Source organism: Procambarus clarkii, chromosome 31 (genome assembly GCF_040958095.1).
Source record: "Procambarus clarkii isolate CNS0578487 chromosome 31, FALCON_Pclarkii_2.0, whole genome shotgun sequence".
NCBI classification, from domain to species: Eukaryota; Metazoa; Arthropoda; class Malacostraca; order Decapoda; family Cambaridae; genus Procambarus; species Procambarus clarkii.
This window is the reverse complement of record NC_091180.1, coordinates 17,261,850-17,281,576: the sequence shown is the minus strand read 5'-3', so window position 1 is coordinate 17,281,576 and position 19,727 is coordinate 17,261,850. Positions and strand designations below refer to the sequence as shown.

The 19,727-nt window shown below is 50.2% G+C and overlaps 1 protein-coding gene across 1 annotated transcript in view; it reads right to left on the bottom strand.

The window, feature by feature from the left end:
- Nucleotides 1–17,490, bottom strand: part of S6kII (Ribosomal protein S6 kinase II) — a 267,682-nt gene extending 250,192 nt beyond the window's left edge. The window contains exon 1 of the mRNA XM_069334420.1: nt 17,347–17,490. Coding sequence (XP_069190521.1) covers nt 17,347–17,475 — 129 coding nt within the window. The 5' untranslated portion in view covers nt 17,476–17,490. The remainder of the gene's footprint in view (nt 1–17,346) is intronic.
- Between the last annotated feature and the right edge of the window lie 2,237 nt (nt 17,491–19,727).

Genomic DNA, 19,727 nt, shown 5'->3' with positions numbered 1-19,727 from the left:
GGCTGCAATACTATGCTCCCGAACAACACCTATATGGCAATTCTCAATGGTGCCTGGGTAGCCTGCCTGTCCAGGCAGGCAGGCTGGGTGGCAGGCTGGCTGAGTGGCAGGCTGGCTGGGTGGCAGGCTGGCTGAGTGGCAGGCTGGCTGGGTGGCAGGCAGGCTGGGTGGCAGGCTGGCTGGGTGGCAGGCAGACTGGGTGGCAGGCTGGCTGGGTAGCAGGCAGACTGGGTGGCAGGCTGGCTGAGTGGCAGGCAGGCTGGGTGGCAGGCAAGCTGGGTGGCAGGCAAGCTGGGTGGCAGGCAAGCTGGGTGGCAGGCAAGCTGGGTGGCAGGCAGGCTGGGTGGCAGGCAGGCTGGGTGGCAGGCAGGCTGGGTGGCAGGCAGGCTGGGTGGCAGGCAGGCTGGGTGGCAGGCAAGCTGGGTGGCTCTTTGGTCCCGCCTCTCAACTGTCAATCAACTGGTGCACAGGTTCCTGAGCCTACTGGGCTCTATCATATCTACATTTGAAACTGTATGGAGTCAGCCTCCACCACATCACTTCCTAGTGCATTCCACCTGTTAACTACTCTGACACTGAAAAAGTTCTTTCTAACGTCCCTGTGGCTCATTTGGGTACTCAGTTTCCACCTGTGTCCCCTTGCTCGCGTACCACTCGTGTAAAACAGTTTATTTTTATCTACCCTGTCAATTCCTGAGAATTTTGTAGGTGGTGATCATGTCTCCCCTTACTCTTCTGTCTTCTAGTGTCGTAAGGTGCATTTCTCGCAGCCTTTCTTCGTAACTCATGGCTCTTAGTTCTGGGACTATTCTAGTGGCATACCTCTAAACTTTTTCCAGCTTCGCCTTGTGCTTGACAAGGTACGGGCTCCATGCTGGGGCCGCATACTCCAGGATTGGTCTTACATATGTGGTATACAAGATTCTGAATGATTCCTTACACAGGTTCCTGAAGGCTGTTCTGATGTTAGCCAGCCTCGCACACGCCGCAAATGTTATTCTTTTGATGTGGGCTTCAGGAGACAGGTTTGGTGTGATATCAACTCCTAGATCTTCTCTCTGTCCGTTTCATGAAGGACTTCATCTCCCATTGTGAATCCTGTGTCTGGCCTCCTGTTTCCACTGCCTAGTTTCATTACCTTACATTTACTCGGGTTGAACTTTAGTAGCCATTTGTTGGACCATTCATGCAGTCTGTCTAGGTCATCTTGTAGTCTCATACTGTCTTCCTCCGTCTTAATCCTCCTCATAAGTTTTGCATCATCAGCAAACAATGAGAGGAATGATTCTATACCATCTGGAAAATCATTTACATATATAAGAAACAGTATGGGTCCAAGGACTGAACCCTGCGGGACCCCACTGGTGACGTCTCACCAATCTGATACGTCACCCCGCACAGTGACTCTCTGCCTTCTGTTACTTAGGTACTCCCTTATCCAGTGGAGTACCTTCACTTTCACTCCTGCCTGCATCTCCAGCTTTCGCACTAGTCTCTGGTGTGGCACTCTGTCAAAGGCTTTCTGGCAATCCAAAATATGCAGTCTGCCCACCCCTCTTTTTCTTGTCTGATTCTTGTTGCCTGATCCTAGAATTCAATTAATCCTGTGGGGCATGTTTTGCCATCTCTGAAACCATGTTGGTGTTGTGACACACAGTTCCTTCGCTCCAGATGTTCGACTATCATTTTTCGCACAATTTTCTCTATTAACTTGCATGGTATGCAAGTTAGGGACACTGGCCTGTAGTTCAGCGCCTCCTGTCTATCCCCCTTCTTGTATATTGGGACTACATTTGCCGCCTTCCAAATTTCTGGCAGTTCCCGTTACCAGTGATTTGTTATACACCATGTAGAGTGGCAGGCACAGCGCTTGTGCTCCTTCCTATAGTATCCATGGTGATATTCCATCCGGGAATATGCGTATATGTGTACACGCAGTGTATGTGTGTACACGCAGTGTATGTGTGTACACGCAGTGTATGTGTGTGTGTGTGTGTGTTCGCCAATAAATTAACATGGGATAATATTGTGAGGTAAATCCCCTGCATAGCAGTGGAACTGTCCCTTCCTCTTACCTTCCATGTCATCACACTGGAAGTCCACCTCTATGACGCCCAAGACCAGTCCTACCACGGATACTCCCCACCACCCAGTACCGCCCCGAGTGCCTCTATGCAACCCATCCTCCGAATTGACAGTACGATTTAATACTAAGTGTAATAAGTACACTTTCTTACTGTAATAAGCAGTGCATAATTGCACTTACGGGGCTGTTACATTGACCCAACTCCCTCCCCCACTTTAATTCTTCTCGTTTTCTGTTAAGTCACTCATAATTTTAGGATGACGTTTTCAATTTCGACTTGCAATACACAAGTTTTAAATATCAGGAATTTCTTTTTCAGGTTTATTAAACAACATAGATTTTATGCAAAATTTTAATATATCCTGAGTTAATTTACAATTTATTGATATATTTTAGTTTTGTTTTATTAGTTTTATAAAACTGTAATATCAATATGGCTATAAGTTAAGTACTAATTGTAATTAGGAAGCAATAAAATTATTATCTTCAAAAACTAAGACGGTTAGGTGAGGTCGTGGTTTTCTATTCAGTTTTTCAGGTAAACTCAAATATTCACAATATATTTGACAGTACGATTTAATACTAAGTGAAAATAAGTACAATTCCTAACTGCTATGAATAGTACATAATTGCACTTATTTGTCTCCTTACATTTACCACCCCATTTTTGGAGGACGGGCTGCTCTATGGCACGCCGGCAGGCACAGTGCCTCCACAAACTAGCAGTCAGTCACCTCTACCAAGCAGTTTGCCGCCTCTAACTACCAGTTATACAGCCTCTACCCAATTGTTGTGCAGACGTTGACACCAGACATGACGCCATCACCAGCAGGGGTATAAATAAGGCCCCCGCACCCACAGAAGACAGTATCTCTGGTGGTCTCGGGGTCATCACCGCTTCCTTCACCCGTCGTCTGCTACCAGCCTACGTCGTGTGTTGGACGCTCTAGTGGTGTAGTAGATGTCTTCAGCTCCCGAAGATAGTATTGTATTCATATTAACGATTCCATTTGCTTCTTTTTGTTTGTTCTGGTATATAAGCCAAGTGCTTGCAGGAGTTCGTCTGTTTCTTGTTTCGTCCTGCCACTTACACACTGCGAGGGCCAAAGCAGCATTTATTTTTTATTGTATGTGAATGAGAGTGACACTACACCGGCCCAGTACGCTGCAGTATTGCATCACGTCACAATATTGTGGAAATATATGATCACTGAGGAAAATAACACAGTAAATTCCTTATCGCTGTCGTCCGTATTTCAGTGTTGCAAAATAGGTTGGCACGAGGCCTAACTTCCAGCAGCCCGAGAGAACTCAATTTCCGACCACCCACGGGTTCTTTATCTGTGCTGTCGCTCCTGGGAGGGAAGATGGCCCCCCTCCACACACGCACACACACACACACACACACACACACACAGCTGACTGCACTAGGAAGTGATGTGGTGGAGGCTGACTCCATACACAGTTTCAAATGTAGGTATGACAGAGCCCAGTAGGCTCAGGAATCTGTACATCAGTTGATTGACGGTTGAGAGGCGGGACCAAAGAGCCAGAGCTCAACCCCCGCAAACACAACTAGGTGAGTACACACACACACACACTAAGGCTCTTATAAATACACCCTCGAATTTATTTAGCTAAATTGCAGTTAAACTGACCTTGAGTAATACTGAAATATCACAGATGCGAAACTATTTGATTCTAAAATCCCCTCTTAAAGGGGGATTTTAATCCCCACCCCCCAAACAGCAAATTTGCAATTCTAGTACAGTCTTTTGAGTTTTTATAGTACTGGACTTGCCAAGGTGCATGGAGGCACCTTGCTTCGACCAGGTTCGAATCCTTTTGCTATCAAGAATTTTCTTTAAAGACGAAAAAGTCTGCAATTCTTAACATTAATGTAGTGACTGGAACCACTGAGGACACCAACATTACCGTTAGCTAATCTGACGATGGTGTTCAAGACTAGGATTCATCAATCTTTAACGTCTCCAGTTACGAAACATGTAGATCTTTCCTCCGTCATGTTGGTTTACTTAACATTAAACAGTTTACTGAGCTCGGAAGCTGTACAACCCAAGGTTATTGTTGTGATAAGACAACCTCGTGGAGTTCCCTAACTGTTTAATACAATCACAGCTGCCATGATCGGCGGAAGATGTACATGTTTCGTAGGTGGACACGTAAAAGCTTTTAGAACCCTGGTCCAGATTATCCTGTGATACCAACCCTCTTGGTCCCTTACTGTGATACCAACCCTCTTGTTCCCTTACTGTGATACCAACCCTCTTGGTCCCTGACTGTGATACCAACCCTCTTGGTCCCTTACTGTGATACCAACCCTCTTGGTCCCTTACTGTGATACCAACCCTCTTGGTCCCTGACTGTGATACCAACCCTCTTGGTCCCTTACTGTGATACCAACCCTCTTGGTCCCTTACTGTGATACCAACCCTCTTGGTCCCTGACTGTGATACCAACCCTCTTGGTCCCTGACTGTGATACCATCCCTCTTGGTCCCTGACTGTGATACCAACCCTCTTGGTCCCTGACTGTGATACCAACCCTGTTCTATTCCTTTCGTGGTGGTCTTGTTCCTTAAGATGGTTCCCAATGGTTGTTTGCAAGTTCGATAATTTGACAGCAGTCAATCCTCTTATTAAATTTGTATTTATTGAATAACCCGTCTCGCCTGATCATTGTTTGGACCTATTACAGGTACTGATGTTTGCACATCGATGAGTTTGTGATGTGAGCAAGTGGCATCTGAGATTGTAATGTACTTCATTATTTCTTCAATGTTTGTGAAGATCATATCTAAGAGTATTTTAGTTCCAAGTTGCCTCCATTATCTGCTGCTTGAGCGAACAATTGTTACAATCTTAGTAATTCCCTGAACTGTGGTTGGTTACTTCCAGATTGTTTTCCTGGTATATTATTATTTGATAATCTCCATCTTAAGAGTTGAAGTCTCCAAGGAAGATAACTGGTATTGGGTTCGCCAAATTGTCGAGGCAATTCTCTGTTTTGTTTATCCGTTCTATGAGTGCCTCAGCCGTTGCATCTGGCGGTTTATACATTAGAATAATAACCAAGTTTATTGTCTCTGTTTTTACTCCCAGTACCTAAACCACCTCATTTGTAGAGTTAAGGAGTTGTGGGTATACAAGATGCTCTCTAACATACAGACCCACTCCTCCATCTGACCTATTTACCCTATCACATCTATATACATTATATTTTATCTAGATCTCACTGGCCATGAATTCCCATTCATGGGTCTGCGAGAGGCGGCCATTTATGAACGACACGTCGTGTTTTGCCTTTGGTTTTAGTCCTTGTATGTTGCCAAAGGTGAATGAGGTTACTCTATTTGGTGCGTATTGACGGAGGTACTTCAGTTAAGTCCCCTCGTCGTGAATCATCTCCCCTTAATACTCATCAAAATTTACGAGACAGTGGCCCTAATTCTACCCTATCCTGGATTATCCCTCCCTCTCTACCCTTTATCTATCTCTCACCTCCACCATTACTACCACATCCACCACAAAACCCTTCCATCATAGAGCATTATGATTGAAGGTGTATTAATAAGGTCTTAGTAATTCCTTCCTTGTCACCACCACCATACACCCCAACACCTGGGATACACACCCGGTGAACCATACACACACAGTGCTTGCCGTTCGTGTATTGCCTCGCTGTGTATACTTCAAGTGTATGCAGGCGATGAGTCACAATAACGTGGCTAAAGTATAATGACCAGACCACACACTAGAAGGTGAAGGGACGACGACGTTTCGGTCCGTCCTGGACCATTCTCAAGTCGATTGTGTATATTACTTTAAGTGTATATTACCCTTCATGCGGTGAATATTTCTCTCTCACTTTACCCATCACCATTACCCATTACCCATCACCATCACCTCACATTCCCACCATCACCACATTTACATACAGGGATTTTCTGGAGAAAAATTAAAGGGTAAATTTTAGTAACTCAATTTCAATTCTTTTACAGTGGTTATTGTGGGAGGACTTTTGGTACCCTGTGACCAGCGGTAGTCGATGGGGGGGGGTCACTCTCCCTTGGGGTCAGGTGGGGGGAGTCAAGAGGGGGATGAGATGCAGAGGTGATGAGTAGAAAAGGGAGAGAATGTGGGGGCGGTTCGAGTGAGAGAGAGGGGAGAGTAAGAGAGAGGGGAGAGAGTAAGAGAGAGGGGAGAGTAAGAGAAGGGAGAGTATGAGAGAAGACGCCGCCACTGCTCACGGACCAGGTGTGGGCGCCACAGGGACACGCCTACCTATAAAACAGAAAACACCACCGTTAGTTCCTTGCTGCACATCGGTGTGGTTTGTGACAGACTTATGTACGCGCGCAATAATATACATGTATATGAAGACACGTGTACAGGTGTTCAATATTAAACACGCGCGCGCGCACACACACTGGGGGTTGATATCACACCGAACCTGTCCCCAGAGGCCCACATCAAAAGAATATCATCAGCGGCATATGCTAGACTGGCCAACATAAGAACTGCCTTCAAAAACTTGTGTAAGGAATCTTTCAGAACCCTGTATACCACTTATGTAAGACCAATCCTGGAGTATGCAGCTGTATGAGTCATACAGCTGCATGCAGCTGTATGAGTCCATACCTAGTTAAACACAAGACAAAGTTAGAGAAGAGTCAGCGGTATGCCACCAGGCTCGTCCCGGAACTGAGGGGATTGAGCTACGAGGAAAGGCTAAAGGAGCTGAACCTCACATCCCTGGAAAACAGAAGAGTAAGGGGAGACATGATAACCACCTACAAAATTCTCAGGGGAATTGACAGGGTGGACAAAGACAAACTCTTCAGCACGGGTGGGACACGAACAAGGGGACACAGGTGGAAACTTAGTACCCAGATGAGCCACAGAGACGTTAGAAAGAATTTTTTCAGTGTCAGAGTAGTTAACAGGTGGAATGCACTAGGAAGTGATGTGGTGGAGGCTGACTCCATACACAGTTTCAAATGTAGATATGATAGAGCCCAATAGGCTCAGGAACCTGTACACCAGTTGATTGACAGTTGAGAGGCGGGACCAAAGAGCCAAAGCTCAACCCCCGCAAGCACAATTAGGTGATTACAATTAGGCGAGGTGAGTACACACACACACACACACACACACACACACACACACACACACACACACACACACACACACACACACACACACACACACACACACACACACACCAGAGGGCGTCCCCGGCTGTGCCCGGGTTTCTCACCCCTATTCCTTTCCCTCAAACCCCCCCCCCCCTCTCCTTCCCTCCTCTCTCCCCCCTTCTACTTCCACACTCCTCCCGCCCTCCCATGTCAAACATGATACAAGGCACAAAATTCTAAAGAAGCCTACAGGCCGAGGGTTGGGGGGGTTGAGATGCCTATCTTTCTTATCTTGTGTTACTGGAGCCTCACCATAATGACCTACGACACTCCCATACTCCACAGGGGTCATGCGTGCAAGTTAGGTCAAGTCTGCACCAAACGTCTGGCTTATATCCTTAGACAAAGAAACATTTAAAAGAGAGAATATGTCTATTATACGTAGCAGGCCTGACAAATCTTTGTGTCAATGATGCATTAGTGTGAAGGATTGTACCTGGATTGTACCTGGATGGGGGTTTGAGAGTTGTACTCACCAAGCCCAGCCGACTTGTGAGACCTTGGTGCAACAGGCTGTTGATTGGAGCGGGCTGCAGGCCCACATATCCACCACAGCCTGGTTGGTCCGACACTTCCTACAGGAAACTGTCCAGTTTTGCACAATGAGTATTAAGGTAAGCATGCCCCGTAGCTAGGTGGGTGCCGTCATGCACGTGAAGGCTCACACCACCACCAGCACATGTCACACACTCAGGCAGCGCCAGCACACTAGGGACAGACTGTGTGAGTGTGGTCAAAACCAGTAGGGCAGGTTAGTAACTGGAGAACGCCAGTTATAGCGGGTCCCGACACACTCAATAATGTTAGACAGTTTCTCTCGAATCATATTCACTCTCATTGAACATTTGAGATCAACGCTTGTATTTACACGCCCGTTAATCCCTTTCCTCTTCCTTCCCTTCCCTCTCTCTGTCTCTCCCTCTCACCATTCCTCTCTCCCTCCCTAGGGCCTGGAGCAGTGTTCCCTCACCATCCTGCCCGTCAATAGCCTGCACCTGTAGCCATGGTAATCACTACCTATGAATAATTAAGTGAGCAAGACCTGCTAGTAAGAGTGTCGCCCAAACACCTTATAGCCTTGGCTTGCTCCACCGTTCTTGCCTGCCATTGGCTGACACAGATCACGTGATGTAAACAACACCTCTCATGCCTACATATTTAATCATCACATCTTCCATAAAATACATAATAAATACATAAGAAAATAGCTTACAGATCTTTATATTTCATACCTTTTTTACGGTCTTATTGACCCTTAGCGAGCATAAGATATTCTTGACGATATTCAAGTTCAAGGGAACTAATGAGGAGAAAACACTAAGCCATTACGAATATATAGCCCTTGGAAGGGGTCAGGATAAAGAATTTGGGATGGGACGGGGGGGAAGGAATGGTGCCCAACCACTAGGACGGTCGGGGATTGAACGCCGACCTGCACGAAGCGAGACCGTTGCTCTACCGTCCAACCCCAAGTGATTGGGTCAATACGTTTATGGACAAAATGAAACATTTCAAGATGATACAGAAGCTTAGGCTATTCCAACCCTCCTAAACGACATCACTAGGTGTCTCAGCCCTGTGTCCATAGATACGGCTAGATCCCATCAAACAGCCCCAATATAATAGCAGAGATATAATACATATATAAATAGGATTATAGATCAGATGATGAATGACACAATATAGTTTAGAAACGACATAAAATGAAGACATTTTTCAGGTTTGGAAGTTAGCCCCTTATCTTCCTACTTAAGACAGACAGACACAGAGAAATTATATTTTACACAACTCGCAATTATGTCCACGATCATCGATCAAAAATGAATTGGAAAAAAATTATTCCATATCTAAATTGAAAGGTTAATATTATCACTAAGGTTTCTTATCAATGGACGGGGAGTAATTGGCTCGGGTACCTTGTTAGGCATCAGAGGTAATCCCCACCTGATTGGTTCACCGTTGGATCTGGTTCACTGTTCGATTGGTTCAGGGCCCGACTGGTTCACTGATTGGTTCAGCGTCCGACTGGTTCACTGTTTGATTGGTTCAGCGCCCGACTGGTTCACTGTTGGGTTGGTTCAGCGCCCCCCCCCTTACCTTGAGGTGATTTCGGGGCTCAGCGACCCCACGGCCCGGTCGTCGACCAGGCCTCCTCGTTGCTGGACTGGTCAACCAGGCTGTTGGACGCGGCTGCTCGCAGCCTGACGTATGAGTCACAGCCTGGTTGATCAGGTATCCTTTGGAGGTGTTTGTCAAGTTCTCTTGAACACTGTGAGGGGTCGGCCAGTTATGTCCCTTATGTGTAGTGGAAGCGTGTTGAACAGTCTCGGGCCTCTGATGTTGATAGTTCTCTCTTGAACACTGTGAGGGGTCGGCCAGTTCCCTTATGTGTAGTGGAAGCGTGTTGAACAGTCTCGGGCCTCTGATGTTGATAGTTCTCTCTTGAACACTGTGAGGGGTCGGCCAGTTATGTCCCTTATGTGTAGTGGAAGCGTGTTGAACAGTCTCGGGCCTCTGATGTTGATAGTTCTCTCACAGAGTACCAGTTGCACCTCTGCTTTTCAACGGGGGTATTCTGCACATCCTGCCATGCCTCCTGGTCTCATGTGATGTTATTTCTGTGTGCAGGTTTGGGACCAGCCCCTCTACTATTTTCCACATGTAAATTATTATGTATGTCTCCCGCCTGCGCTCAAGAGAATACAAATTTAGGCTCTTTAGTCGGTCCCAGTAGTTTAGATGTTTTACTGAGTGGATTCTAGCAGTAAAGGATCTCTGCACCCCCCATCCCACAGTCGCCCCCCCAACCCACAGACGCCCCCACAACCCACAGACGCCCCCCACAACCCACAGACGCCCCCCACAACCAACAGACGCCCCCCACAACCCACACACACGCCCCCCCACAACCCACACACACACCCCCCACAACCCACAGACGCCCCCCACAACCCACAGACGCCCCCACAACCCACAGACGCCCCCCACAACCCACAGACGCCCCCCACAACCCACAGATGCCCCCACAACCAACAGACGCCCCCCACAACCCACACACACGCCCCCCACAACCCACACACACACCCCCCACAACCCACAGACGCCCCCCACAACCCACAGACGCCCCCCCACAACCCACAGACGCCCCCCCACAACCCACAGACGCCCCCCACAATCCACAGACGCCCCCACAACCCACAGACGCCCCCCACAACCCACAGACGCCCCCCACAATCCACAGACGCCCCCCACAATCCACAGACGCCCCCACAACCCACAGACGCCCCCCCACAACCCACAGACGCCCCCCACAACCCACAGACGCCCCCCACAACCCACAGACGCCCCCCCACAACCCACAGACGCCCCCCCACAACCCACAGACGCCCCCCCCACAACCCACAGACGCCCCCCCCACAACCCACAGACACCCCCCACAACCCACAGACGCCCCCCACAACCCACAGACACCCCCCACAACCCACAGACGCCCCCCACAACCCACAGACGCCCACAACCGTGCGCCTGAACCCATCCAGTCTCACCCTGTGAGACTTAATCAATGAGGTACCCAGTAATCTGTGATATTAAGTGCTCTCTCCTCGCTCCAAATTTAACACATTTCGCTCGCGCGCTCAACTCTTTAGGATTACCCATAAAGGACGGAACACCATTAGTCTGTCTGCTATCTTTTGCCCAGACGAGGGTGTCCACAACTCTCAAACTGCTGCTGGAGCCGCGGAGCTGCAGTCTACCCACAATGAAACACCGAGTCGTTTGGGGGTATTGACACAGCTCATGACGGCGCATGAAACAAGTTTGTTCAGAGTTATTTGGCTGTTATGCCCTGAACGACTGAGTTGATGTTGTAATGGTGAGCTGCGTTGCTCTTCATGAGGTGACAGTACCACCAACACCAACCACACTACCACACTCTTGCCCCCCCCCTCCACCACCACCCACCCCTTCTCTGGGATGTCCCCAACGTACAAAATACAAAGCACTAAGCTGACCAGAAACGCACCAACCCCAGCAACCCCCCTAACCCACCGATGCATACAAATGCACATTTGTGACTGGCTACTTTTCATAATACATTTCATTTTGTACGCTCGGGACCACAAGGAACCAAAGGAGACCTACTAGTTCCCCCTGCCAGTAGGTTACACCAGGGTCATTAGTAGTGAGCTAGCAGCAGTCCAGCCTCCTGACCTGACTACCTACAGCACCTAGTGCCTCCAAGGTGCCAGTGTCTACTGTTGGAACCACAAGACGCTCGCACTGTATTAGTGAATCAGCCCACATGACATTCTAGGAAATTGGAAATGTAACTTAAGAATCCACCCTTTCTAAGCTATACTAGGCCTAACAGGTAATACGGGCTAGACTAGGCCTAGGGGCTAAGGTTAGATTTTAAGGTTTCTTTCATTTCAGGAAGATGGGCTGGCATGTGGTGTATGCCAGAGGTCATACACCAGTATACACCTGACAATATACACCAGACGACATACACGAGACGCCAGACGCTGGCATACTAACAAACACTAACACACAGTTTCAAGTGTAGATATGATAGAGCCCAGTAGGCTCAGGAACCTGTACACCAGTTGATTGACGGTTGAGAGGCGGGACCAAAGAGCCAGAGCTCAACCCCCACAAACACAACTAGGTGAGTACACTAACAGGTAGAACAATGTGGTGACACACTACAATGATGTACAGCTGCCAACATGAGGTTGAGGGGGTGGAGCAGCAGGTGCTGCTGAAGCAGGTCACACCTGTACCAAGCAGTTCAAGCAGATGGGAATAATGTGAGGATAATTACTCTCAAGATCTGCACAAGACATCTGTTACAAGTGCGTCTCCATCACGCACTTGTACCACACCACTGGTGAAGTAACAAATTCATACAGTTAAAGGCCCATAACGTTCAATCACCGTACCTCTAACTTCAGCTGTGTCCGTAAGGTTGGCGTGCACACCAGCGAACACACACACACACAATGACAACTAGGTGAGTAAAACTAGGTAAATACATACACACAAAGAGCAAAGAGCCAAAGCTCAACCCCCGCAAGCACAACTAGGTGATTACACACGCACGCACGCACTTTCCAAGCATTCGACGTTATTTGAGCAGACTTGTTACGGCGTGCACACGCAGGTGCTCAACCCGCGAGGCTGGGGTGTCGTGCACACTCCATCACTCTTATCTCCCTACTCCAGGCACAACACCCACTGCTCACCACTACTCTAGCGCCCCGTGTTCCACCCTTCCTCCACCCACCATACTTCCCTCTCTCCTATAGCCCCCCCCCCCCCCCCCACCCGTTATCTTGAGATGGTTCACACAACTAGTGTCCCGGATGTGTCATCTGGACAATGTTATTTTCCTGTGCAGATTTGCAACCTCTGCCTTAATAACGCTTCAAAGAGTGATAGGTTTTTAGCCGAGCACCAAAAAGCCTTTGGCACTATAAAACAAGTCGATCGAGTAGTATATACCTACTATAACACGGACCGTAAATGTACGACGCATGAAATTAAAAATATATAAAATCACGAGATGTACGAAAGCTCGAGTGCTATAAAGGCATCAGATCTTCGTATATCGGTATGATAATGTTCTTCTATTATGTTCCAGGTGTACAACCGACTGTCGCCGGCTTTCCAATGCTTACACTTCAACACAATTTAAGCGGGGTTGAATTGGAAGGCGTTAATTTAACACGGTAATTGGTTGGATTCAGGTGATGAAAGTTCTTGCACGTCCTCCGAGCTACCAACTTCTCCAGCTTTGAATGGTGCTGTTAGTGTGCACAAATATTCCGCCCTAGTGTCACTAGGGCGGAACACTAGTAGAGAGCACTAGTGTCTTACACCAGTTTGGAGGTTACCTGTGTTCTGAACGTCGTCTACTCGTGCAAATTACAGTGTCATCTGCAAGTGATGACACGGTTCTACAGTGTGTCCGTGTCCGAGACATGTCCTTGCACAGTCCAGTGACGTGCTGCACATCACAGCACTCACAAATCGTTGTTCCTAAGTACCCTGCACAAGTGCTTAAATAAAATGTATTTAATGACCAAACTACATACCAGAATTTGGAGAAACGACAACGTTTCGTTCTGGACCATTATCAGTTAATATTACATGACGATAACAATAGATATAACACTCGATAACGGTCCAGGAACGGAGCGAAACGACGTAGTTTCTCCATCTTCTGGTGCATGGGGAGCGGCCGAGCGGACAGCACACTGGACTTGTGATCCTGTGGTCCCGGGTTCGATCCCAGGCGCCGGCGAGAAACAATGGGCAGAGTTTCTTTCACCCTATGCCCCTGTTACCTAGCAGTAAAATAGGTACCTGGGTGTTAGTCAGCTGTCACGGGCTGCTTCCTGGTGATGGAGGCCTGGTCGAGGACTGGGCCGCGGGGACACTAAAGCCCCGAAATCATCTCAAGATAACCTCAAGATATGGTTTGGTTATCATGAGTCAACCACGATACAGTGACTCATCGGGTGCATAAACGCACTTCCCCACTTGTACCCAGGAGTCTGGGCACTCCCCCCCCTCCCTCCCCCCATCATCCCCAACACAACCCCCCACCCCCCCAACACACACCCTCACCAGACCGCTCCACACACCTGCCTTAAGCCTGGACGTAACTCTCCCACCGTCCCATTGGGCTGTCCATCCAGAGTCCGCAGCGCCTAACCTCGTGTGTACGGACGTCATTCCACGCCCGCCGAAAATAGAAAACATATTTTTGGACACCGAACCAGACATCACCCAGCGCGCCCAGTTCCTCACCCGTCTGGCAGGACCTGGGCCGCCGCCTAACCCGTCTGGGAGGACCTGGGCCGTCTCCTCACCCGTCTAGGAGGACCTGGGCCGCCTCCTCACCCGTCTAGGAGGACCTGGGCCGCCTCCTCACCCGTCTAGGAGGACCTGGGCCGCCTCCTCACCCGTCTGGGAGGACCTGGCCGCCGCCTCACCCGTCTGGGAGGACCTGGCCGCCGCCTCACCCGTCTGGGGGGACCTGGGTCGCCTCCTCACCCGTCTGGGGGGACCTGGGCCGCCTCCTCACCCGTCTGGGGGGACCTGGGTCGCCTCCTCACCCGTCTGGGGGGACCTGGGTTGCCTCCTCACCCGTCTGGGGGGACCTGGGTCGCCTCCTCACCCGTCTGGGGGGACCTGGGCCGCCTCCTCACCCGTCTGAGGGGACCTGGGTCGCCTCCTCACCCGTCTGGGGGGACCTGGGCCGCCTCCTCACCCGTCTGGGGGGACCTGGGCCACCTCCTCACCCGTCTGGGAGGACCTGGCCGCCTCCTCACCCGTCTGGGAGGACCTGGCCGCCTCCTCACCCGTCTGGGAGGACCTGGCCGCCTCCTCACCCGTCTGGGAGGACCTGGGCCGCCTCCTCACCCGTCTGGGAGGACCTGGGCCACCTCCTCACCCGTCTGGGAGGACCTGGGCCGCCTCCTCACCCGTCTGTGAGGACCTGGCCGCCGCCTCACCCGTCTGTGAGGACCTGGCCGCCGCCTCACCCGTCTGGGAGGACCTGGGCCGCCGCCTCACCCTTCTGGGAGGACCTGGACCGCCTCCACACCCGTCTGCGAGGACCTGGCCGCGTTACTCACAGGAGGGGCCTAGTGCGGCACACACCATATTACATGTAAAAGGTACAAATGGGGGAGCCCCATGACAATGGAGAAGGATCACATGGGGAGCCCCATGACTGTACTCATCTACCATATAGCACCCATCTGTAAAACATTTACTCTACTCTAGTACTTAGTACTTCCCTTCATATATGTCAATCACTCCCTGTGCTCATATGTACATCAACATAACAGTCACTAAACATTTATTTAGCGACGCTCAAATGCACTCGGCGACACACACAGGATTAAACTGCACATTTTAAGCGGAGGCACTGAGCTGTGGCACTAGTGGGCCCGGCACTGGACTTTAGAGATCACCTCAGCACAAAACTCTCCAGCCCCGTTTGAGTCCCTGTTGGCCCTCGCTTATGCCGTGGCACTCCTCTTGATCAGACGGCACTTAGGCGGTAAGAGGCACCAGTATCCCACAAAGTTACCCTCATTAAAGAGCCAATTAAGGGCGCGCGACATAGTGTCACCAACAGACTAGGCTAAAGTGGCTCTTGCATATCTGCAACAGAAGAGATGGGGGGTGGGGGGGGGGTCTCTACACCCAGGCATCGGCAAAATATCCAGGCAGGCAGGCAGGCAGGCAGGCAGGCAGGCAGGCAGGCAGGCAGGGAGGCAGGCAGGGAGGCAGGCAGGCAGGCAGGTAGGGAGGCAGGTAGGGAGGCAGGCAGGCAGGCAGGCAGGCAGGCAGGCAGGCAGGCAGGCAGGCAGGCAGGCAGGCAGGCAGGCAGGCAGGCAGGCAGGCAGGCAGGCAGGCAGGCAGGCAGGCAGGCAGGCAGGCATGTGCCCAAGCACTCACCCGGATGGACAAAGACAAACTCTTTAACACGGGTGGGATACGAACAAGGGGACACAGGTGGAAACTTTGTACCCAGATGAGCCATAGAGACATTAGAAACAATTTGTTCAGAGTCAGAGTAGTTAACAATTAGAATGCATTAGGCAGTGATGTGGTGGAGGCTGACTCCATACACAGTTTCAAATATATATTTGATAGAGCCCAGTAGGCTCAGGAACCTGTACACCAGTTGATAGACAGTTGAGAGGCGGGACCTCTCAACTGGTCTATTGTACCTGCCAGGTCACCCCATCAACCACCAGGTCACCCCATCAACCACCAGGTCACCCTATCAACCACCAGGTCACCCCATCAACCACCGGGTCACCCCATCAACCACCGGGTCACCCCATCAACCGCCAGGTCACCCCATCAACCACCAGGTCACCCCATCAACCACCGGGTCACCCCATCAACCACCGGGTCACCCCATCAACCGCCAGGTCACCCCATCAACCGCCAGGTCACCCCATCAACCACCAGGTCACCCCATCAACCACCAGGTCACCCCATCAACCGCCAGGTCACCCCATCAACCACCAGGTCACCCCATCAACCACCAGGTCACCCCATCAACCACCAGGTCACCCCATCAACCACCAGGTCACCCCATCAACCACCAGGTCACCCCATCAACCACCAGGTCACCCCATCAACCACCAGGTCACCCCATCAACCACCAGGTCACCCCATCAACCACCAGGTCACCCCATCAACCACCAGGTCACCCCATCAACCACCGGGTCACCCCATCAACCGCCAGGTCACCCCATCAACCGCCAGGTCACCCCATCAACCACCAGGTCACCCCATCAACCACCAGGTCACCCCATCAACCGCCAGGTCACCCCATCAACCGCCAGGTCACCCCATCAACCACCAGGTCACCCCATCAACCACCAGGTCACCCCATCAACCACCAGGTCACCCCATCAACCGCCAGGTCACCCCATCAACCACCAGGTCACCCCATCAACCACCAGGCCACCCCATCAACCACCAGGTCACCCCATCAACCACCAGGTCACCCCATCAACCACCAGGTCACCCCATCAACCACCGGGTCACCCCATCAACCACCGGGTCACCCCATCAACCACCGGGTCACCCCATCAACCACCGGGTCATCCCATCAACCACCAGGTCACCCCATCAACCGCCAGGTCACCCCATCAACCACCAGGTCACCCCATCAACCACCAGGCCACCCCATCAACCACCAGGCCACCCCATCAACCACCAGGTCACCCCATCAACCACCAGGTCACCCCATCAACCACCAGGTCACCCCATCAACCACCGGGTCACCCCATCAACCACCGGGTCACCCCATCAACCACCGGGTCACCCCATCAACCACCGGGTCATCCCATCAACCACCGGGTCATCCCATCAACCACCGGGTCATCCCATCAACCACCGGGTCACCCCATCAACCGCCAGGTCATACCGTGTTGGCAGGCAAGCAATGAGGAAGTTGTGGGGGTTCTCGAGACTGGGTCAAGGGAAGAGGATAACTGCTTACCTGACTGCCACTTAACTTCTCAACTGCTAATTGTGTGCTGCGAGCGGCGACCCGCACGATCACCAAGTCGTCTCTCCTTACAGTCCAGGAATTATTTAAGGGAAACTTCTTAGAAAGCGAGAGAAACATGAACAGATCCACAAGGGCCGTGAGGAGGGTTCGAAGTAAGGGCGAAGAGTGTGAGGGGCAGCAGCACTCCCGGTTGCAATTCTTTTGACCATGTCGTAGCGCAGTCGACTAAGGCGCGTCTGGGATCATCCCGGACGTAGGTTCGAACCCTCATCACGGCCCTTGTGGATCTGTTCACTTGATATATCACGCTATTGTGATTTCTGTGTGTATTGATACAAACATTACATGATTCACACGAGTTAAGTCGTCGAGAAATGCAGGAGACAACGTTTATCTTAATTTATCTGTGTCATCCTCATCACAGTCAGTGTTGTAAGTGGTTACTTATACAGAAGTGCTCACTGGCGGGTCGTGCCTGCACGTACTGTCACGTGCAACATCTTGCAAGGTGCTGTCATTGCCCACGACACGATGATGAGTGCTCATCACCCGGAGCCGTGATGGTTCAGACGGGTGGTTCAGCCCGCCTGGTACCGTCAGATGCCTTGTCTCTCACCACTCCATCACGCCTCTACTCTCTTGTCTCACCACGGTGTTCTATTGCTCTTGTCTTAAGGAGTCACTTCTCACTAACCAGAGAAGGCACTACGGGCTCACCATAGCCCGTGCTACTTGCAACTTTGTTCCAGGTAGCAAATCTTTAACAAAAACAACAAACTAACCAGAGTCTGACTCTAAGTATACATTACTGGATTTTCTACATACTCACTAAGGGGGTTACCTTGAGGTTACCTTGAGATGCTTCCGGGGCTTAGTGTCCCCGCGGCCCGGTCGTCGACCAGGCCTCCTGGTTGCTGGACTGATCAACCAGGCTGTTAGACGCCTGTCAGTGGACCGCTTGTATAACACTGGTTATTACGGTCTTGGTGACACTACGGCCCTATGATATCGTGCTATCTTTTACAGCAATTGTGATTAGTGATATCATCGTTGTGTACTTCGATCTGTTACAGTTGTGTTAACATATTATTATCGCTGTGCAGTGTTCATGATTCCATTGACAAGTGCTATAAGAAACATACGGGTGTATACCAGTCGAATTCCATTGTGTTTGTCAGTGCCAAAGAGTTATCAAGGTGTGTTATCAAGGTGTGTTATCAAGGAGTGTATTCAAGTCAGTCTGTCCTCCTAAGGTTTTCCCATCGTCAAGAAAACGGTCAAGTGTCCTCTCCAAACCGCTACCAGAGGACCCAAAACAGAAAACGGGACAGTACGTCACTTTCGCCACCCGCTTCCATTTTCTAGTACGCCAATTTTTGGCCGTGTGTAACGCCTACGTCCGAAATGCGACTTTCTTTGTAGGAGGAGAGGTTGTTCAAGACAAGCGAAGCAACCATGTGTAATAGTGTTAATTGACTTTAATAAATTAGTGTTAGGATGCACATACTTTCAATCCAACCCCTTTCCCTATGGTACTCTCTTGTATAACTTCTTATACAACTCCCTTATTCCCTTACTGATTCTTGACTCTCTGTCAAGGATACAGCGGCTCCACAGCCTTGTATCGGCTATAAATACTGCTATATGATCCCCTTAGTTTTATAAGCCCTATAGAGAGCTTCCATTTGAGTAGGACGACGATATATTACCCAAGATTACGATATCACAGTGGAAGATATCATTACTTCATGTTGTTATGTAGGCCACTGAAAGTGGGTATCTTGCTATCTTTTTACAGTAATTTAACGTACTCACCTAGTTATGCTTGCAGGGGTTGAGCTTTGGCTCCTTGGTCCCACGCCTTTCAACTGTCAATCAACTGGTTTACAGATTATTGAGCCTATTTTGACACTAGGTTATTGCAAATGGAAGATACATTTGCAGGTCGTCTAGAACTCTGTCATTACAGTTGCTCACATAATCTCTCTCCGTGGGGTCATACTACAGAGCCTTGCACCCCTGGCCGTCCTGCACTGTTCCCTGGTGAAGCAGAGGGAGCTACCACCAACCACCACCACCACCACCAGCCACTACCACCACCACCCACCACCACCAGGTAGACATCTCCCACATCACCAACCTTGGTATTCTCACCAGGTATGCCACCGACAGTTACAAAGAAGCTTGTTAGTGGTATACCAACAGCTGTGGTCAGCAAACATATCACAGTTTACAAGTACACAGTAACATTTCGAGTGTAGATCAACACCGTCCTCCGGCCGCGGTGGTTCAAGAGACGACTCCTCTACACGCCTTCAAGCTGTCAACCCTCGCACCTTCAACTCTATACAAGGACACACCAACTCAAT